Raw genomic sequence first — 24,136 nt, 5'->3', positions numbered from 1 at the left:
AATGCGATAAATTTTAATAAAAGCATTGTTGCGGTAAGTTGAGATGAAGCAGTGAATAATAATTTGAATGCGGGAACCCTTCGAAAAATAGGAATTTTATGAAATAGGAATTTTATGTCGAAATCTAAGTGTCATAATTAAGTTTATAATTGATATCTCTGCTAATTAATATCGGAGGATTATGTTTAATAGCCCAACATAAAGACGTTTACGAATCCATCGATACCGGATTTAATGGTCAGTTCACTGTTGTTCGGGAGAAGTAACTCGGACATAGATGACTACACAGATACTTAGGTACATACATAGATACATACGCTCAGTTTTTAATTATATAAGATTTTTTATACACCTATGCCTTGTTATTATTGCAATGAGAGTTTTGTGAATTGTGTTGCTAGATCAACTGTTTTCGTTTTAAAGTTGCTTATGATTATGGTTTGACTTTAAATGTGTGAATTTGAACCTGCATAGTATTTTTGTTTCTTTTTTAAATTTCTAATTTATTTAAGACTCTATACTGCAGATAGTAGTTTTCTTCTAATTGTTCTATGACAATTTAGCTCCTTTAGGTTGATATTGACTTCAAAGGTTCACGTAAAAAACACCCCTGCCTGTTAATACAGATAAAAATGTCAATCGTGAAAACCGTACCATATCTTCCAAAACTCAAACAGGAACAAAGTAAGAGTTAATGAATCAGCATTTTTTTACGTGCAGCAAAATGTGTCGATTTCATGTTTTTGCTCTGATCATAACTAATTACCAATACTGTCATTTACAGATGCATTTTTATTTATTTTCCGCAATTGAACAAACAACAAACACTTTATACAAAGCAATTTTATTTCTATGAAATTAATTACATATAAATAATAAATATTCTATTTGAACTACCTAATTAAATATGTGTTCAGTTCAGTCCATATTTGAGCGAAATAAAAGTAACTGGAAGAAAGTGCCACCATTACGACAATTAATGGATTTACGTAGTTTATCAGAAGATGCGATGACCTATTGACCTTGACTTCACAGTCCACGTCAGTAGAACGCAATTCGACTATTGCGAGACTAATGTTTGTGCCTGTCACGGAGCAGGTGGCTTTTCTTGAGACGCTGTTAACGTAAAGAGCCGCCTCCACATTTAGCATATGGACGTGGAACGTTTCTCGCAGCCAACGTCTCAGCCACCTTCCCAGCCACAACAATTCGCAACTGCAGTTCCATGGGTTGTCCTCTAGCAGAACTCCTCCTAATAAATATATAGTTAGTTATATTGGCAGAAGAAATAATACTGTGCATTGATATTCATCCAACTTATGACATATAGTTACACTAGGGAACAGTAATTTCATTGACTTAGGTAGTTGCCTTGTTTTTGAATTAACTTTTGGTCCCAGAGGCATATAAACGACCTTTACATTGCTAAAAACCATGTACGAATTTGGAAATTACTGATTGGCGGTCACGTGAAAACGTCATCCATATCCTTTATTTTTTGTCTTGGAAGATCTTATTATTGTTTCATTTCAAAACAAGATATTCCTTACGTTAATTGAGGGGGTGGGAATTAAAAGCAGTAACTGCATTTACTGTTAGAAAATGTTAAAAATTCCCTAAAAAAATTCCCTGGTAGCAGGAAAAAGAATTTTGATCTTAGCAAAAATCAATGCATTTTAAGGTTTAAAATAAAGAGTGGTAGTATTATTTTTTGAAATAATTGCGTTAACTTTAAATACTTTGTTACATAGCTAATCTTAATTTTTGCGATATTATCTAAACTTTGAGCCCTTAAAGCAATTTTAATACGTTGCGTACATATAACTTTTCAATGTATCATTTTTATAGTTAATGGAACCAGATTAGAGGGCGAGACAGGCAAAAATTAGATTTTTTTAACGACTTTTAAACTCCACCCTAATAAACACACAAGAACGAAAAAATGAATAAAAAATTAGGCTGTTTACCTGATATGTGTTGCGTTTGAAGCACATCAGGCCCATCTCTCGCTATTGCAGCTAAAACACCAGGGCCCATTGTGGCTAGCTGATTATTCCTCAAATCCAGAGTCAAATACCTGACATCCGGCAAGTATCGCAATAATCCATCAGGAAATTTATTCACGGTGGTTCCACAAATCCGGATAGTTAGCTCATGCGTGGAAAGACCGGAAAACGCGTCAGGCAGTATCCTCTGAAGATTCAGACCTGTGATGACTAGTTCTCGCAGTTTGGTGCCGAAAGCTCCTTGCACTTGGTGGGATAGTGTTGATTCCTCTACGTTTATTGTGACTTTTCTAAGAGCAGGAGCCTGAGAGAGTAGATCTTGAAGACGGAAAGATCTCACAGATGCATAGGAGTCGGTCTTTACTGTGATTAGAAATCTGCAAAAATGATAAATGAATGTTTATATATATATATATATATATATATATATATATATATATATATATAGGGTGTTCCGTTTTAACCTGCAATACCTTTATTTTTGCAACCGTTCGTCCTAGATGAATACTTCTATTTGCAAAAATGTTCAGAATCTGATGCAGAGTTAAGATATTGAAGGTTTGAAGTAAAAATTAAAAAAAATACAAAATTTAACTTTTTATGCGGGCCCCAGGTCCCCTAACTTATATTTATTGAAATAATTTCCATTGAAAAATAATTCCAACACAAAAAGTTTGAAATTAGTATGACCAATGTTCACCGAGATATGAAACGCAGCGTTTTGTGACTTACACCACTTTTCACTCGTCGTCAATAACAGCTTTTGGGGGGAAATATAGCGACTAACAAGTTTTAAAATTATATGTGTGCATAGAGTGTGGTTTTTCAAATTGTTCGAGATTTTGTTGTGCTTTTTGCGTATCACGGCACAACATTTGCACTTATTTTTGAATAACAATGAAAAATATGAATAATTTGTTTTTCTAACTTTGACGACCTGTCATGCTTCTGAAAGGGCGATAAGTTAAAATCTCATCTTCTGTAGGGTCCCTTAAAACTTTTAACTGGAATACCTCCTCGAGTTTTTTTCTCACAAATGTCAAGATTTTTGTGTCAGTAATAGTTTTCAATGAAGATTATTTCTCTAAATATTAGTTAAAGGACCTATAGAGCCCGTATAAAAAGTTGATTTTTTTTTTTTTTTTTTTTTTTGACTCATTCTAACGATTGCGGACATAAAGGTCTTGCAGGTTAAAACGGAACACCCTATATATATATATATATATATATATATATATATATATATATATATATGTAGTTTTCAAAATAATGGAAACACTTGAGATTTATAAAGAATTCTTTATTTGTATGGTGTAGGATCACCTTTGACATGCATTACAGCTTGGATTCGCCGAGAAATCGATTCATTGAATGGTGTGTGTGTTGAATAGTGTTCAGAGGAATTTTGTACCATTCTTCATGGAGATATTGTGAAAGCTCTGGGAGAGACGTTAGTGGAGGATAACGATTACTCGAAAATAGACCATAACGGATCAATTATAATAAGGTCAGGTGACAGTGCTGGCCAAGGCAGATGTTTGAATTCACCCCCGTGTTCCTCAAACCACGATTGGAGAAGTCTCGCTGCATGAATTGGAGCATTATCAGCTTGGGAAACTCCATCTCCTTCAAGAAACAAAGTTTGCATCATAGGATGGATCTGGTCAGCTGAAATGTGTCTATACTTCTCCCCAGTGATCCTTCTTTTTAGGGTTTCGACTGGTCCGGCAAAAACCCACGACTTGACTGCCCATATCATGACAGTTCCTAGTCCATGCTTGACCATTGGAAGGAGAGAATAACAATCATACGCTTGTGTTGGTGTCTTCCAAACTCGTACCCGTCCTGTAGTAGGAAAAAGTGCTGAAGACATTTTGTCAGACCGTGTTACTCTCTTCCACTTATCAATCAACCAGAATTTGTGAGTGTAGCACCGCAGTAAACGACGTTTAGCATCAACATTTGTGACAAGTGTTTTGGGAATCGCTGTTCTTCCGTAAATGTTTGGTTTATAAAGTTGCCTTCTAACTGTAATCACTCATTTTGGTGAATCGATCTGTGGTCACTTTTGCTGCTGTTGTTCGCTTTTTGGACCTTACAATCCGCTTTGGACCGCTTCAATACCCGTTGACCTCTTTCACTGAGCTTCTCTTTCCGCCCTCTATTTTGCTTTACCGAGCTTATCACCGCACTGTGTGTACGCTATCATGACTTTAGATACTGCATCTCTAGAAGCGCCAAAATGTTGAGCTGTTTCAGTTACACTTGCTCCAGCTAGAGGCGCTCCAAAAATTTGACCTCTTTTAAAATTTGAGAGATCCGACATTTCGCGCGATTGAAAAAAAGTCAAGCCTTCCAGAACTTCAATTAAGCCACCACATACAACCAGGATTCATTCAATGCTCTTTATAAAAAAAATCAGACACCTAGTTTTATTATTTATTGCTTACGAAGCGCATTCAAAATGGTCACTTTTATTCCCAGGTGTTGCCATTGCTTTTGATAACTACCTGTATATATATATATATATATATATATATATATATATATATATATATATATATATATATATATATACTAGCTTTTACCCGCGGCTCCGCTCACGTTGATGTATTTTTTTTCAATCGATTCAAGTTAATGGTCAACACAGGGAGAAGTCAAATTGTTACCAAAAAATGGTTTCTCCCCAGTTTCGCCGACATTTAAAATGATCTCCCCTTTTTAATATATAAAAAGGTGTTTTGAAAACTGAAAATCAAGGGAGGGGGGGGGGAATGAAATGTCGGCGAAACTGGGAAGACACCCAAAAAATCACACAACATAAATCCAGTGGCGTAACTAGGGAGTGGCGGAGGGGGCGGTCCGCCCGGGGCGGCAAATTTTTGGGGGCAGCGATTTGACTCCTTTGATGTGAAAAAAATTCCAAACAAGGTAATCATACTTTAAATTTATAAAAAGGGGCAAAAAAAAAAAAAAAAACTTTGAAACGTAAAGTTTTGGTATGATTACGAGAAGAGTACTACGACACAAAATATGTGTTGTTCTTGTGAACATAAGAGAGCTAAGAGAGCATATAATTCTTTATTTTTCTCTCCCTTTTCCTTAAGTTACAGATTGAAGAAGCGGCAGTGATAACTCATGGGACTAAGAGGAGGATCACCATAGATAGCCGAATTGTGTTCATCTGAAGAGCCCCCGATCCCCACACCCTTTCTTAAGTCTCCAAAGATTCGTAAAGTTTGTAGTGTTCAACTTCAATTTCTAAAATTGTCGGAACAGAGAGGATTTTAACTGGTTCGTCTCCTTAACTTGATTAACATGACCTAAAAGGTCGGTTTTTGGGGAAGAGAGTTCATTTTCAAACGATTTCCCGCTGGGAACTTTCAATCTTCCTTTTTTCAATCAAAGATGAGATTTGTAATGTTTTAAAACGGGAGAGCTCTCGTGTCTCCCACTTATTTCCCTGTTATCAACGAAGATAGCTTTGAAATTCCTATTAGATAGCAAAATATTCCAGGCGGAGCTCCCAAATCTTTCTTTCCTTAACGCCTCACAACATAGTATAATTGTACATTTTTAGAGATCTTCAATTTTGAAAAAAATACCGCGAGATAGCATCCACATCCTCTTCGAACATCTCACCATGTAACTTAAATTGCGCCTTTAAAGCTTTAAGAACAAAAAAAATCTGAGGAGAGTACTCAAACACTAAACCCTATCTCTTCCCCTAAAACATGATCAAAGATATCCCAAAGATAGCCTGTTTTAGAACTTTAATTTCGAGCATTTTTGAGGAAGATCCTTAAAACATCTAACTCACCTAATCTGTTTAAAGATAGCCGAAAATTTTGCATTTAAAAATTTTTTCCTAGAAAGATATGCAAAACCCTCATTTCAACTAACGTCTCCAAAAGAAGCCTATTATTGCGTTTTTAAAACTTCAATTTCAAAAAATTTCCGACGAATGAGCCTCCCCTCAAACTTCCTCACAGATAGCTTAAAATTTGGTTTTCGGAAATTTCCACAGGAGCTTCCGGAACATTCCTTCTGAAAAATAGCCTACAACGCATTTCAATTTCAGGAGAGAGCCTCCTCCACCTTCTTTCTCCTAACGTTACCAAACAAATCCTCAAGTCGTCTTTCCAGGACGGGACTTTTGAAAAGTTCCAGGATCGCGTACATCACTTCACAACGTTTTTGGGGACATTATGTTAAACCACCCTCTAAGATCCACGAAGACATCCAACATTTGCGTTTTTGACGCCCCTCTCTGTTTCGGTGATAATACATATTTAAAGAGAGGTTCGGAGCTTCCCCATTACCTTAACGTAGCTAAAAAGATAGCCTAAAATGGATTTTAGTTTAAAAAATATTTCGAATGGGAACCCCGCGGAACTAAACTAAACGAACATGGAACTAAAAAGCTCATAACTCGTTTTTTATTCTACTTAGAAATTTTAAACAGGTGCCGTCTTCAGCAGAGAAATCAGAGCTTTCGGTGGACACATAATGTTAATTTGTGCAAGTATTTTTTCATCCTCATATTAGAGAATTTATACAAAAATTGGGTTTTATCGTTCCCCTAGGGGGGGGGGGGAGATTTGCCCCACCCATAACGGGGTGAAAACTACCCTATGAGTTATTCTGATGCATAAACTATATTATTGTAAAGTTTCATCAAAATGCATTCAGTAGTTTTTACGTGAAAGAGTAACAAACATCCATACATCCATACAGACAAACTTATTCCGCATATATAATAGTAGTAAGAAATAGAGTGGCTCCCAAAAGTGATAGTACACTTTGAAATGTTTTAGTAAAACCAAAATAACGCGAAACTGAATTCGAATATGAATTTCAATATTTTTTTATATCATTCCTATGTCATTCTTAATAAAACCCTGTATGTTTTTCAAATTATTGACGGATATTATTTTTGAAATGGGTCAAAAAACGAAGATACAGAGAAATAATACGCCACAAAAGTCATCGTACACTCAAATGTTTTCGAATAAATTCATGATTAAAATTATCATATGTCGTTTTTTTATTATTTTTGCATTGTGTTGATCCTTAAAAGTCATATGACTTTATTTTTTTGTTTATTTATTCCTTATTATTGTGATTATTACTTTAAAATGGCTAGTATTCGTAAAAAAATACTAACACCGTTCGAAGTTTGAATTTTTCCCTCACAGTAGTGGTAAATTGATTTGAAATGTCTCTAAATTAGTTAATTTATGCCATTCTATAGTAAAGTGCTTTATAAAATACTTTGAAGAAAAGAATCGGACGCAAAACAAGGTAAGAAAAGGTCCATCGGCAAAGTTGACAAAGCGTGATCGGAGATTTACAGTTAAAATATTTATGAAAAATACACATTTGAGTACTGTAAAAGTTTCTGCAGAGTTAAATGAAACTTTTTACATTTAATTTTCACCTAAAATTGTTCTCTGATTAGTTGAATTAAATGGGACCTCTTCCCGCAGAAATTTTCTTGGCCATGCGAAAAACAGAAAGCTTACGCTTTTCGTCGCAAAATCAAGGATAAATAAGCTTAAAACGTTTTGGAATTACGTCTTACTTACAAATAAAAATAAATTCAACATTTTTGGTTAAATTGTTGTGTAGTTGTAAATAGAAGAAAAAAATTAGGAACTTAATCTTAAGAACTTAGTTGGACCAGTTAATCAGTACGGTGAAGGTGTTCCTGTGTGAGGGTGCATATCAGCATCAGGACTTGGTAGTTTGGAATTTTTTGATGAAATAATGAATCCTGCTGTTCATTTAAATATTTTAAAAACCAATTTTAAATTCTTAGCAAAAAATTGGTTATTGGAAACAACTTTGTTTTTTATCAAGATAACGATAAGAAGCACACGGTTTTCAACGTTTACCTCTAGTGCCTCAAAAATTGTCCTAAAGTTTTGAAAATATCCCTTCAATCTCCAGATTTGAACTTAATGTAACATATTTAGAGATATTTGGAGGCTAGGTTAAGAAAATACGGCTTTGAAACAAAAATAGAGCTAGGAACAGTAAGACTCGAAGTGTAGTTGAACACTTACTCAGAAATTACGCCAAAAAAAAATAAATAAATAAATAAAAACGAATGAAATCTATTTCTACACGTTTAAAAGGTGTTGTTGATACTGCATGATATTATACTAAATAATAACTTAATAAAAAGTTAGATTATTCAATAATATATAGACATTTTTAAAAGTATACGAAGACTTTTTTGACCTAAAATTTCTGGCACTTTTTGGTTTTTAATTTTTATGAAATTAAGTTTTAATATTTTTTTAAAAAAATTCATGTAGTTTTGTTGAAAATTGATCATAGCTCTTATAATTAAATATTTATTCCGAAATATTAGTTCTTACCAATGGATAGGGTCCTATTTCAATGAAAGTCGCAGATGTACGAACTCTTTTAGGAGCCACTGTATATATATATATTTATGCGGACTTTAATTGAAAGAATCAATCTCTTTTTAATAAAAATAAAAGAACTTTTGTTATTAACTTAAGTAATATTTTAAAGTTTTTTTAAAAACTATTGGAAGTATACTGCCATGGAAAGTAAAGGGCAGTATCTGTGGAAATGAGTTTCTAAGATATCTGAAGAAATGCATTTTAGATTCCATACCAACGACAGGAAATCTTTGAAATTTGACGCTTTTTTCGTGTTTTATTTTCAGCGGAAACCTAATAATAAGTTTGTACAGTAAAGCTAAAAAACAATATGTGATGAAGGGAAAAAAATGCAGTTACTGACCTCTAACTTTACACGGCAGTGAAATCCAACAGCTTAATCAAAGACATAATAAATTTGTCTTGTATAAGGTGGATGCGCCAATCATTATTTAGGCCATGTAAACAAATAAAACTCTCCTCCTCTTGACGAATTTTAAAAGAAAAATGTTGCATACGGACATTTTTTCCATTGATTTGATAACCTAGAAAAGTATATTGTGGGTAATAAGGCCATGGCTAGCCTTATTAGAAGTCCGGAGTATCGAGAGGAGGACTATCCTGTGCTGCATATGCTGCAAGTATGTGCGCGAAAGGTGTGCAGGAGTGTGTCCAAATAACAAAACGTAATGAATTATCAACTCCCGAATGTAACGAGTGATGTTTCTTCTTTTTATTGAAGTAAACATGGAATTTCTGATAATGTTTTTGAGTTCATCAAATGAGGCAGTGAGAAGCAAAGGGATGTAAGTGAAAAAATTAAAAATTTGGAGATAACCAGTACAAATGGTAGGTCAACCCCTCCTCTGTCTTAAGGAAAGAGATAGTACTAGTAAGTGCTGCTGTATAACATGATTTAGAAAACAATTTCAATGACTTATTCAACCTACGTAGGATGTTATCTTAAAAGTCGTTTTACTCAAAACTTGAAAATGTCCCTTTACATCCCTTTGCTTCTCACTGATTCAAATGTGGTTTAACATGTATTTCTTGCCCAGAGTTGGCCTTGAAAGTCATGTTTCTTATATTATATAATTGCCTTTCTTTGATGTTAAAACTGCGGAAAAACCTAATTAAAACTTACATTTTCTCATGGATTTATTTCGTTATTTATTTTTTTGAGTTACCTGGTCAATGCGTAAAAAATGGAGCCAACTTAATCATAAATAAGTGAGATATAAAGCCTTGACCTTTAATGGGTCTTTGTACGGCACACTTAACTTATAAACCAAACCTTCGTACGTTTTGCTTATTAGTTTACGTTTTAATTTGGGTTGGTTGCGGGAAGTGGATCACTGGAGTAAGTGAATCATTCTCCTAAAACTGAAATATGCAGATGATTTTTGTACTTTTTTTACATTGATAATGTCATAGTTCATCACACTGATTGGTTTTGCATACATTTGGGTTTTGTAGAATTCCCCCCCCCCCCGTTTAGTTATTATTATTTTTTATGATCATTAGACTTTCATGTATAGTTTAACTTAAAGTGCATACTGCAACAAGAATTTTTTAATAAAATAATATTAATATAACTCTTTAAGAGAAGTGGTCCCACTTACCCCATAAATTTTCGCTATAAGGAGCAAAAGGGTCCGCTCACTATGGAGTAAGTGAGTTCCCCCTCCCATAATAGTGAGCATTTAAAATTTAAAAGCAACTCTGATGAAATATTTGAGTTAATGAAATAAAAGACAACAATTATGACTTAGTAAGAATTGAGTGTTCAGCTACAAAAAACGATAATGCAGTATGATTGAGATCAAAACAATGAAACTTACTTCAAATTATAAAGTGTTCTAGGATCCAACCTTTTGAGCAACAATCCACTGATGTCCAAATGTTGTAACTTTTCCAATCCAGAAAAGCTATTGACGCCTAAGACTTCAACCGGATTGCGGGATATGTCTAAAGAAACCAACTTCTTAGTTTTTCTCCACAAATGCAGCGGAACATCTTGCAGCAAGTTTCCGGACAAATCCAAATAATGAATGTGATCAGTTATGCTGAATACTTCTTGAGATAGATTGTAAATGTAGTTATCCTTTAGATCTAAGTACTTTAGCTGCGGCAGTGGTAGAGAGGTTATGGATATGAGACTAGTATTACGCATGTGTAGAGACGATAATGTGGTTAGAGAACTGAAAGGTTCGTCATTTGCAATTGCTTTTAAGGGGTTATGTGATAAGTCCAACTCCAGTAAATTGTTCAAATGGTGAAAGCTCTTTTCATGAAGGAAAGATATGTGGTTGGAAGACAAATTCAAGGCTTGAAGTTTGTTAAGTCTCGAAAAACTGTCAACAGATATATTCTCGATGAGGTTCAAAGATAGATCCAAGTGTCTTAAAGTATCTCGGACTGAGGCCAAGCTTCTTGTTGGCGTTTGAGTGAAATAGTTTTTCGAAAAGTTCAATCTTTCCAGGCTTGTAGATGAAAATATATTTTCATCTACTTCTGAGATAGCATTATAACTAAGATCTAGGATTCGCAAGTGCTTCATATGTCTGAATGTGTCAGCGTCTACATATGATATGTTGTTATGATCAAGTTTCAGAATTTGAACATTTGGACAGCACACCAAATCAGACGAGTTCAAGCTCCGGAAGTCATTGAAAGACAGATGCAAGACTTGTAAACTTGACAACTCAACTGGTGGAAGAGCAGAAATGAAATTATTGGACAAAAATAAATGAAGCAAATATCTTGATATAGTTTCAAAGAAACAATCGGGTATCACAGAAATTTGATTGCATGTTAAATCTAGAATTCGTACTTTTGCGTACGTTGGCATTGAATCGTTTACGTTAGCTAAGTATTTTATGGCATTGTTTGAAAGGTTCAAGTATAGCGGAGGTGTTTCGCCTTGAATCATTTCAAATGAAAATGACTCTAAACGATTATCTTGAAGGAAGAGGTTCGACAATCGTGTAAGGTTGCTGAACGCTGAACTTCCTATTGATACTAGTTCATTATTAGATATTACTAGAGTGTGCAGATATTTGCAGTTGTTAAATGAATAGCTTTCAATGTTGGAAATTTTGTTCCCAAATAAAACAACAGTTGACAAATGTAAAATATTATCAAATGTACCACTTTCGATGAGCTTTAAATCATTATTACTGATGTGGACGGCACTAAGATACGTATGCTTTGAGGCTACAAAAAAATCCGGAGAAATGTCTACCATTTCATTGTTGCTAATATCTAAATGACGCAGTTTAGATAATGCATTGACGCTCGTGGAAGATAATCTAGATATGTTATTATGATCCAACTGCAGCCACTCAAGATGACTCAAACTACTGATGAACAACTCCAAAGGATGGTTGGATTGAGAAAACGCCGAGCTTAAATCAAGTACTTCCAAAGTTTTTCTAAGAGGCGAAAATACATTTTGATCTAAGTACATCAAATTGTTGAAAGACAATTTTAGCTCTTTCAGCTTCGTGAGATGAGCAAAAGCACCTCCAGATAAATACGTCATTTTGTTGTTTGCTAAACTCAGTGTTGTTAAGCTTTGTCCCCATCCTTCGAAATCGTCACGGTAAACTTTCTGAATCCGGTTATCCTGTAAACTGAGGCGCATGAGCTTTGTCAAAGGCTTTAATGTATTTTTAGGAACATGCTGCAACATGTTACCAGATAGGTCCAAAATTTCTAAGCTGTTCCTAGAGCCGTGTAAATCTCCTCTACCGAGGCCTTTTAATAAGTTCGATTTTAACGACAAGTACAACAAGGCATTGAGATCGTTAACAGCAGTTGGAAACTGTTCCATCAAGTTAAAACTTAAATCTAAAGTCGTCAATGTAGTTTCCAAACCTGCAAAAGCATCAGAATGGATGTTACTTATACGATTATTTGCTAACATTAATCTTTCGAGTTTTGTTCCTTTAAAACTTCTAGCTGATAAGCTACGTATGAAATTGAAATCAAGATGAAGTTCTTTAATGGTGAATGATCCGTTGAAAACACATTCGGTGATATGGGTCAGCAGGTTATTGCTGAGGTCCATTTTGTCCAAGTGGGTTACATGCAGATGGAAAGGACAAGGTAGTCTGTGGAAAAGATTTCCGGATATGTCAAGGAACCGCAAATTTTTTAGAGCATAAATAGAATGCAGAGGCACTTTTTTCAGAATATTATTGGCAAGAGACAGTGATCGAAGGGAGTGGGGGAAACAGTGACTTCCAACATCGTGGATGAAATTTCCGTCCAGATCCAAGACATTAAGGTTGATGAGTTTCACGAAGGCACCTTCCTGAATGCTTGCGATGTAGTTGGACCCCAGAAACAAGGTATTCAACGTTACTCTGCTGTTGAGGTGAGACCACTTGACACCATGGATATCTTCAATGTGGTTTCCTTGTAGATTGAGCCACTGAAGATTATTGAGGTGACTCAGGACGGACAATGGAAATTGCCTAAGTTGGTTGTGGCTCAAATCAAGGGTTGTTAAGATGTTTTCTAATCCGTTAAATGCACCAGGAGACAAAATAATTATATTGTTCTGCATTAAGTGTAAGGATGCTACACTTGTGCCTTCGAATGACTTGCTGGGAAGCACTTCAAGTCCCGTACGTATCATTGTAACCTGGGAAAAAATTCAATATCAATAGTTATGCCACAAAAATTCAAGTTACTACGTTTTTTTTACATATTTCTTTAATTTTAATTTTCTTTTTGTGCATCTTACCCGAAACCCGTGTGTGATAACTACATTTAAAGTCATTGATTTAGAAAATCAAGTAGAGGAAAACCTTACATTCAAGATGAAAAAAATCTTTACAAAATTCGTTTTTTTATTTTTCGTTTTAAAAAATAAAAGAGATTTCCCCCTTTCAAAAAATATGTAATTAACATGTTTCCTGTCAATAGAAACCCACAAAATACGAAGGTAAAAACACGTGACGATGAGGAAAACTGCAAGAGTCCAAAATGTTTTAGCCAGTTTTCTCGAAATGTGCTTTTTTGATGCTTACCAGGAAACCACACGATCAAGGATATTTAAAAAAAAAAAAAAAAAAATTGGTAGCATTTGAAAGAGCATAATAAAACATGTTTATGGACAGAATACTAAGTGCCTTCGTGACCCCGTTATCGAAATATGAGGTCTTGAAATCTTCCAAAATTTTGAGTAAAATCTCCAAATTTAGAGTTTCGTTAAAAAATGGAAGTTGCGGCGAGAATTCAAAATCTGCATCTGACAATACATCTTATTGCCATTTTCGGTCATCACCAAAGAACGTGAAAGATGTTTAACGTTAGTTCTTTACTCAAGGATAACTACCGGGGGGGGGGGGGGGGGTCAGTCGCGGCACTGTGCCATTATTGAAATATTTAGCGGCTTGTTTTCAGGGGCACTTTTCTCTCTTCTGGGGTGAGGGCTTTTGTTTCTGTGGGGTCTTGTAATTAATGGGGAGGGGAGAGTAGCTCTGTCGCTCTTGGAGAAAATAGGCACTCCTTCATTACTTGTATGTGTTAATGTTAAAAACCACTTTCAAGCTTATGAAGTGAAAAGTAAAGGTTTTTCTCCAGAGTAACGGCAATTTTAAAACTAGATTAAACTTAAGTTTTATCTTATTATTGATGATAAAAGCAGGCCCACCACTTGAGGAGGTCAGAAGGTGGGAATTAATCCCTCTGGTATTAGAAAAAAGTATTTACATGTGCATGTAATGGTGTAGAATGGTAGGGGGAGGGGACGTGGGATAACACTGTCACTCGAAATATTTTTTTTTTTTTTTTTTGTAAAACCAATGCAAATATAACGTAAATAAATTTCGAATCCCCCTCCTCCCCTTATTTTTTGGCGAGTCCCCTAAATCCTAGGGTGAGTTCCCCTAAGCGTTGTTTTCAGAAATGTGTATGTTGATGTGGTTTGTTGCTGCCGTGGAAAGGCAAAGCGTAGTATCTGCAGATTTTTCAGTTTTTCCCTTTTTTGTCATCTTTTACACTTTAGCTTTAGTATACAAGCTTGCTTATTTGGTTTGCTTTAAAAATTAATCACAGAAAGTACGTCATATTCCAACGTGTCTCCTGATGGAATCCAAAGTATCTCTTTTTCCGAATATCTCAGAACTTCATTTCGACGATACTGCGCTTTAATTTCCCATGGCAGAATTGACCCTTTTCCCAATCAAATTTTGAAGCGACAGACAGGATAAAAGTATACAGTGGCTCCCAAAAGTGTTTGTACACCTTGAAATTCTGTAGTAAAACCAAAATAACGCAAAACCGAATTCGGATATGAAGTCCTTTTTTTTCACACCATTCCTATGCCATTCTGAATAAAACCCAGTAGTTTTTTTTTTTTTTTTTTCAATATATTGCCAGATTTTATTTTTGAAATTTGTGAAAAAACGAAGAGACAGAGAAAAGACACGCCACAAAAGTTATCGTACACTGAAATATTTTCGAATAAATTCATAATTATTATCATACGTGTTTCATTATCATATGTGTTTTTTTATTATTTTTGCATTGTAATGATACTATAAAGTCATTTGCCTTTAAGTTTTTGTGTATTTATTCCCTAATATTCTGCTTATTATTTTAAAATGGCAGGAATGCGTAGAAAGCAACAAACACGATTCGAAATTTGATTTTTTTCCCCTCACAATAGCCGTAAATTGGTTTGAAATGTCTCTTAATTGGTTAATTTATACCATTCTATAGTAAAGTGCTTGATAAAGTGCTTTAAAGACAAGAATCGGATGTAAAACAAGGTAAGAAAAAGTCAACTGGCAAAGTTAACAAAGCGTGATCGGAGGTTTATAGTTAAAAAAAACATGAAAAATACACATTTCAGAACTGAAAAACTTTCTGCAGAATTGATTGAAACATTTTACGTTTAATTTTTACCAAAAATTGTTCGCCAAGGTTTCTGATTAGCTGGATTAAATGGGACCTCTTCCCGCAGAAATTTTCTTGTTCGCGCGAAAAACAGTAAGCTTACTCTTTCTGTCGTAAAATCAATGATAAATAAGCTCAAAACGTTTTGGAACAACGTCTTACTTATAGATGAAAATAAATTCAACATTTTGGGTTAAATTGTTGTATAATTGTAATTGGAAGAAAAAAATAAGGAATATAATCTTAAGAACTTAGTTGTATCAGTTAATCAGGACGGTGAAGGTGTTTTTGTCTGAGGGTGCATCTCAGCATCAGGAGCTGGAAATTTGGAATTTTTTAGTGAAATAATGAATTATGCTGTTCATTTAAATATTTTAAAAACAATTTTAAACTAAAAACCCAAAATTTGGAAATCGGAAACAACTTTGTTTTTTTTTATCAAGATAACGATAAGAAGCACACGTACGCGTTTGGTGCCTTAAAATTTGTCCTTAAGCTTAGAAATATCTCCTCAATCGCCAGATTTAAACTTAATGGAACATATTTGGAGATATCTGATGGCTAGATTACGAAAATACACCATTGAAACGAAAAGCGAACTAGAAACAGTAAGACTCGTAGTGCGGCTGAACACTTACTCAGAAATTGCACAAAAAAAAAGAAAGAAAAAACAATGAAATCTATTCCCAGACGTTCAAAAGGTGTTGTTACTACATGATATTCTACTAAATAATAATTTAAGAAAAAATTAAATTATTTACTATATTTTTGACATTTTTTCAAAGTGTACAAAGACTTGTGAGATAAAATTTCCGGCAATTTTCGGTTTTTGATTTAAAAAAAAAAAGTTTTATTGTTTTATTAAAACATTTCATGTAGTTTTGTTAAAAATTGATCATAGATCTTATAATAAAATACCTATTCCGAAATATTAATTCTAACCAATGGATAAGGACCTATTTCATTAAAAGTCGAAGGTGGACGAACACTTTTTGGAGCCACTGTATTTAAGCATTTTAGTGCATTTTCGGTATATTTCACTTAATTACTTAAAGTGTTGATTACTATTGGAGAAATACGTTTTAAATATTTCTTAATATAGTACTTATAAGTATGAATTATAAGTATTTCTTTTCGGTTTTGCGAAAAACTAATTTGTATACTTTAGGCAATATAAATTTAAAAAAAAGACCCCCGCAATTCAAAAATTTTTGATCTACAGATTGATATTAAATACATACAAGAGCTAAAGTGAAATAAAAATGAAAGAAGCCTGTCGAAGGGAAAAAAAATATGCGTGACCCCTGGCAAATATGATACGGATTAAAATAAAGATTAAAATATAGAAAATTATGGCACCAGGAACAATTCATGAACTTAAATCCTGTACAGAACGGTCAACCTCTTGAAAAAAAAAAAAAAAAAAACCGCAAAAGTGTTTCAAGTGGAGGTGGCTGAGTTTGTGTTAACTCAGACTTGTAACAGGCATATTTTATTATGTTCGAGGATCGTGGTGCACTAACCTGGAAAAGAGTAAGACATTGTAATTTGTTTAAAGCATAACTTGTAAAAGTTTTCTAGTATTTTTAAAAAGGAATAAATTACATGTAATATGTTGCACATTTATGTTACAGCTGCTTCCAGCTGTAGTGACCGATTTTGTTAGGACGAAAAGGGTTTTTATAACAAACTCCAACTATGATAATATTTTTTAAGAATAAAAATAACTATATCCCTCTATTCATAGTGTATTTTCCGATATCCATGATTTTGAAATCCATGTTATAGACATTTACTATCCGTTGTTTTCTTTTTAAATTTTTATTTATTTATTTATTTTTGTTTTTCGATTTTTAAATTAAAAATTTAATATTTTTCCTTACAATTGTGAGGCGATAAAATTTCACGTATCGATAAAAACTTTTTCAAAAAATAAGAACTGATACCACTACACATGACCATTTCATTTCAACATCAAAGACTATTCAATTTATTTTCTATATATAAGATCAAATTAGCCTACTTTTGTACATGTTCATATTAGTTATCCTTGATTGTTAAGAAATACTTACAACATATTTCATTAATAAGAATTAACGCTTAAATTTGTTAATCAAAGCGCACTTAAAATACTGTTCAATTCTGAAATGTATTGTATTACTATCACGAATTAAATGACAAAATTTACGTTTAATTTTGTTATCAAAGTTGTCGCCCCTTTTTATAAAGCTTTCTACTTTCCACTTCATAGGCTTGATGGTAATTCTTTAATTTAACACACACAAGTAAAGGATTAATGCAAAACATCTTTCAAACGTATTGCAGATGACCAAAAGTGGAAAAGAGATGCCTTGCAAGATGCAGACGATGAAATCACGCGGTGTTTTCAATTTTTTGCCAAGTCTTTAAATTTGGCGACTTTTCTTGCGATTTTGGCAGACTTTAAGACCTTGCAGACTCTCGGAAACCAGGGGACAAGGTCACACAATTAATGGGTCAAAAAAATCTAAATATGCTCTTTCGAATGCGAACATTTTGAACCTTTTTCACTATTACTTAAGTCGTGTGGTTCCCTGGTTAGATACACTTTATAGAAGTTCTAATATTAGTATAAGTTTGAAATTTGGCACAATTGTTTATAGTACCCACATGCACTAACCACATGCTAGTACCACATGCTAGTAAACATTAAAGTTTTGGAAATTTTGTTTAGTATTTTTTGTAAGAATGCATTTCGATGATGACAATTTTTAACATTTTTGAATGTTCAATTCTGAATTCTTTTTCAAAAAATTCAATTGGTAAATATAAATTAAAATGAGTTTATCAACATCAATTGCTTGATTTTAAAGATACATATAAAATTTCAAGGTAAAATTTTTTGTCATTTGTGAAAAAAGTGTGCCTAGCTGCATATCGATTATTGTGTTCTCAAAAAATTATATCTCAGTTCAGGCAATGTTTAAAAATATTTTTTTAAGAAAGTAAAACTTTTAGTTGACAATAACATGCTCCGAATAGTAGCAAAAACAATAGAAAAAACGTCACTTTGAAATTGTAATTATTTTGTAAAAAAATATGCAGGTTTAAAAGAAAACCCGTTTTCATGAATTTGTCTAGCCAAGAACGTCTTGGTCCCAGGAAAAAATACTAATCCAATTAAACTACGCAATTTATTATCTTGCATTTATTTAAATAGAGCCGAATTAATGAAAAGAATATGAAACTATGTGAACGATTACCGCACAGTTGTGGTTATAAGTTTTAAAGGTCAAGAGAATAAAAATGAAATATAGGTTTTATATTCGTTTGATTTAGAATATTATGCACTTTAAGCATCGACGCGTTAAACAAAAACAAATATTTTCAAGCTGTGCTGGAAAATAATTAAATACTTTTTTTAGAAATAAAATACACGAAAAAGTAAATAGCTTTAGTGAATGGTACTAATCCTCTAATAAATTCGACCAGCTGGTTATTTTCATAAACTCCTCTTTTTCCCAAACTATTTTTTGAAAATGCTATTCTAAAATGAAGTTTTTAAAATAATTTAATAAATTGGCTATATTTTTTTTGCTTTTGAATTTTGCTCCGATAAAGTTTTCTTAAGCGAATTATTTTTCCTGAAAGAAGTTTTGTAAATTCAATGTCTAGACAGAAATTTTACGCTGATGATTTAAATTCTGCAATAATTGAGTTATGGTATTAATTCTGCAAAGTGGAAAAAAAGAGATTTGTTCAGAAAGCGTTTTACTGGATCATTCGATTTATTTTCTGATTTTAAATTTACATTAAAAAATGCAGTAGGTATAAATATTATTGACTAGTTTTTAACCATTAAACATTCTTATATTGCAATAGCTAATTTTAAAAGCAAGCTAAAGTTTCCAAATTCCAGTATAAGAGAATATATAATAAGTTTCATTAATATAAGAGTTGAGTGTGCTAAAACAAATATTTTTTTTCTTTTGAAAACTTAAAACAAAGATGATAGCTAATGTCTTTGTTTTGCGCTTTAAACCTTAGAGAAGGAATTAAAATGGAGGGAGCAAGTCCAATCATCGGCTTAGCAAAAGCTGACCCAAAGACACCAAGTCACGTGACTCAACAACGACGAATGGTTGGCGTGTTTTGCGTGAGACAAGCGAAAGAAACCTAATTTTTGCCCCCCAATGCTTAACCTTAAAATATATCACATAACTTGAGGTATCGGTTTCATGAATGAAAGTTTTCACTCCCTCCATTTTATCTCTTCTCAATGCTTTAAACTCGGAATACAACAATAATTTCTGCCAGTGCGGAAATTATTATCTTATTCAAATCTTGTCAGATTAACTTAATCACTGCTAACATACTGTCTGCTCACAATTGCTATGGAATTGGCAAACGTCCAGTTAAGACAAGTCTATATAAATGAGGGGGGAAAGTAAAAATTTGATGTGCGTGTTTCTCGCATTTCAATCTGACTCTGCTTAATTTAGAGACTATTACGCATCTGCAAAAGCTAGCATCCCTTAAACTAATAGTTTTGTTTATATTCGCCTGTAAATCGAATGTTGGCCTTTCTATATCATCTGCGGACAGACAGTATGACATGACGGGGATCTGAACTTAAGTAAAAAATGAACAGGCTAGAATTTCTGGATAAGTAATTTTTCAAGGTTTATTTAGTGAACGAAAAACCAAGAAAACATATTACGAGTAAATTTTGACACAGAAATTAAGTGGTTGATCGAATGTAGAACCAATTTACGTGTAGCAGACAAAGTTAACCAATGAACTACCTTAGGCAAAGGTCGTGAGAAAATAACTTAAAAGTTTACTTTCTATGCCCATATTAATGGAATAGTTGTCATCTGATAAGTCTTACTGTATATCTAATAATTAAAAATATATATTAAGAGGAATCTATATTTAAAGAATAAGTCTTAAAATCCTGTTCCAAAAACGCTCAGAGTTTTAAGTAGGACCAGTTTGTATATAAAGGGCTCCCTTGCCAAATCCTTTAGGATTCTGCTTTGTGAAGACTTCACTTACATAACGAAAGGTTTTTGAAAATCGTCAGCATTTCCAATCGCAAAATTACTTAAGGTGCCATCTTTGCTACTGTTAAATTACGACAAACAGACACATGCTGAAAATCTAAACAAACCAGGTTAATTTTATTTATTCTATTCTGTGGAGCCACATGCTTGCACCAATAGCTGCTCAAAAATATTATTTTTGAGTTTCCTCTGCTAAAACAAAAATATTTTTCCCCCACCAATATTCTATATTGTATAACTGACGCCTTTTACGTTTTAGGCTTAAAATGAACTTTTTTTTTTCCGTTGTTACGATTTTCCCGCCAGGCACGATTTTTTATACAATTCGTCATCCGTTTACTTCCGCTTCTGTACACTCGGTACTTCTTCTGAACTATACGGTTCCATCGCTAATGGATATTTTCAGACCTCATTCTGCAGTATATTCCATTCAGGACTGGCACTTTTACCGTATTACCCCATTCATTCGACAATTACAGTCCAGTTGCATCCGAGTTGGTTCAAGCAAACACCTTTCGCAAAAACCAGCTTAGTTTTTAACAGGCTTACCAAATTCATGGTACCTGTTTTAATGTCATAAAGTAATTAACTCGATTGTTTTGCAAAACATCGGATGAAGGTTTGAAAATGTTGAGTTACACAAATGAAGAAATTATTATTAGCATTTCTTAAAATTTTAGCAATTATGTCAGTCATTCGAGCTATGAAACACTACAGCATACTTTTATTATCAATATAGTTCAAAAAAAAAAAAGAAAAAGAAAAAAGAAAAAAAAAACTGTCTGAAAAAAGTTTTCTTTATATTTTTGATAAAGTACAGCATTAACCAAATAAAATGATTTTAAATGAAGAAATGAGAGTGATTTGTTCGAAGCGTTTTTACGTTTTTTTTAAAAGTTCTTCAAGTTTTGATTGTCCAATATAAAATCCTTGCATTTTTTTTTTCTGTATCAATAAATTTTAAATGAAATTAGTATAACATAATGATTATCATGTGTTTGTTAAGGAACCGAAACTAAAAAAGGATGTTTTACTTTATGATTTTAAGGGAATCAGCTTTGTTTTTCGGGCCACATATAAACTTGCAACATTTTCAATTTTCTTTCGATCTTTTCATATTTTTGAAACATAAAAAATGCTACTTTTTCTGCTACAAAACAAGATTTTCCCTGATACGAAAGTGCTTTTTTATTGCTACAAAATGTGATTTCTCCAGCTTCAAAAACTGCGACAAATTTGCCCGAATGAGGGCAACCACTTCACAATACGGTTCATTAGTGAACAATTGATTAGTGAAAAATCACGTTGCAATATATAATGTGCTGCTTACCCATGCGAAATAACTCGACTTTGATTGTTGTTACTAATATCTTTTGAGATATCCAAGTTGTTACTAGTATCTTTTGAGATATCCAAGTTCCTTTTAACCAATAGGAAATAAAGCAAAACGCAGCGAGTGCGTTGGAAGTGAGCCTCCTATGTAGGCCAGACTTGGATTTTGGCCTCGACAGCTGGAGGGAAGCACCATCTATCACCCACTGCATACTCCCGGAAAAGTGCTGAAGGGGAGGGGGAGGAATCAGCAGTAATTCCTCACTCGTGGTTACGAGTCATCCGCATGTATTCGATGGATAATTGACAGAGTCAGGCTCCAAATCCGGAACGTTCCGATCCCGTGTTCGATTCCAAATCCACTACGCTGTCCCACTCCTTCTTTCTTTGGTGATTGAAATTATGTCGCAATAAAACTGATAAATTTGATAGATTTTTGAAATTCGAAATCGGTCGATGAGGAGTTAGGTGTTAAATAATTTTTGCTCTCTAAATTTATGAGGGTACTAATGGCACCCGTACGGCTTTGTCCGTAGTAAAAAATTAAAAGTTCTTTTGATTCGCCTGTATATTTACAAATAATGTGTGGTGAATTTCTCTCCAATTGGCTTGCCCATCTTACGGTTCCACGTTATGATAACTTGGTAATTTACTCGTCCATCTTATGATAATTTTGCTCGGTAAAATGTTCTTAAAATTGGAATAGAAAAAGAACAAAATTGAATTTCCAAAAAATCACTTCGAGATGCACACCCTATGCTACAATATAATTCTGTGCCAAATATCATGAAAATCGGCCTAACGGTCTTGGTGCTATGCGCGTCACAGAGATCCTACAGACAGACAGACAGAGATCCGGACAGAGAGAGAGAGAGAGACAGAGATTCAGCTTTATTATTAGTAAGTAAAGATAAAGATTTAGCAGCTGTTTTTGCTGACGTACTTGATATATAGTTTCTGTAGGTAAATTTGGGAAAGCTGAAAATGGTACTCCTCGGCATATGACTTCATGGTGGGATCTTCTACAAGTGCACAAGCGGTTAAAGCTGCATACCTCATTGCAGTGAATTCCATACAAACCTAAGATTATAATCGTCAGAGTCGACAGGAGTATTGCCATCTGAAAACAAAACCAAAAATGTGTTAAGGATCCTAGTTTTGCACTAAAAATTGTTTATTTGCTGTGAGAGGTTTACAAAGGCTTCTTGAAATACATGCTGAAAAATGAGCGATTGAGCTGATGCTTCTGCTTGTGACAAGTACTCTCCTAATAATGTACCCAAAATGCTTTTTGTCGAATAAACATTGTTGCTATTGTCCGACTGCGAAAATAAGGCACCTGTCAGTCCTTTATATTTACTAGTTTAGGGAGATTTTTGCGCTATGCATGCATTATTTCAACACGTGTTATAAGGGAAGAAATAATTCTTTGACTATATGTAACCAAAAAAAAAGGCAATAATGTATCAAGCCATTCCAAACTAACGGTTTGCAGCATTTATTGTATTACTTTGCAATTTATTTCAATTGCGATTGCAGTAAATATCTTGAGTGAAATAATTTAATTATTAATTTATCGTTTGCAGATTGAAGTTTGTTGATGTTTAATTCTGTTAATTGATGTACGTATTTTTGATGATTAATGCTTAAGCTTTTTAGAATCAGTTCAATTGAAAAGAAAATTTGCTCCAAATATGTTTTCATTATATGTTTATTTATAACTGAAATTCTTAAGTTTTAGCAATAACTGCATTCAAATCACAAAAAGTAAAAATCACATGCTTTACGTTCTTTATTGCTACCCAACTCCAGCCGTTAGAGCAGGGGTTAGCAGATGGAGGGAGCTCACTCATTGGTTTAGCAAAAGCTGACCCAAAGACCCCAAGTCACGTGACTCAACAACGACAACTGGTTGGCACGCTTCGCGCGAAATAAGCGAAAAAAACTTATTTCTTTGAATGCCTCGCTTTAAAATCTATCACGTGACTTGGTGTCTTGTCTTCACAAAGTAAAGTCTTCACTTCCTCCATTATATCTCTTCTCAGTGTTCTAGCCAATTTCGATTCAAATTAACTCGAAGAGGCGGTGTAGTCTCTAACCAATGGCTACTGAAAGAGATTAAAGCAAGACCCGCCCACTTTTGTAGGATGTGACCTGCTTTGACGTCACAAAATTGAAATGTTTTAACTCTTGGACAAATTTCTGAAATCCCAGTTAGTTGATATATTCAAGCTTTAAAATTAGGAATTCTGTTCTTTAGTTTTCCTCTGCGAAGCGTTCCTTTATGTAAATGGACACTTCTGAAATAAGTCGTGGGCAAGTGCCATCTCCTCACAGCCAAACTTTCCTTTCTGCGCGCCCTCTAAGTAAGTACTTATATTTCTATCATGTATTTAGTCAGTTACTTAGAATTTTCTTGTATGTA

The 24,136-nt window shown here is 33.7% G+C and overlaps 1 protein-coding gene across 1 annotated transcript; it reads right to left on the bottom strand.

The window, feature by feature from the left end:
* Positions 1-861: 861 nt before the first annotated feature.
* On the bottom strand, positions 862-22,831 carry LOC129225921 (chaoptin-like). The gene is made up of 4 exons (XM_054860453.1): positions 22,655-22,831; positions 10,264-13,073; positions 1,968-2,383; positions 862-1,252 (listed from the first exon to the last, which is right to left on the bottom strand). Exons 1-4 carry the CDS (start codon positions 22,829-22,831, stop codon positions 894-896), a joined length of 3,762 nt encoding a protein of 1,253 aa, XP_054716428.1. The 3' UTR covers positions 862-893.
* Between the last annotated feature and the right edge of the window lie 1,305 nt (positions 22,832-24,136).

Source organism: Uloborus diversus, chromosome 7, assembly GCF_026930045.1.
Source record: "Uloborus diversus isolate 005 chromosome 7, Udiv.v.3.1, whole genome shotgun sequence".
In the NCBI taxonomy this organism is placed as follows: Eukaryota; Metazoa; Arthropoda; class Arachnida; order Araneae; family Uloboridae; genus Uloborus; species Uloborus diversus.
Note: the sequence above shows the minus strand (reverse complement) of the source record. Positions and strands in the feature narration are given on the sequence as shown.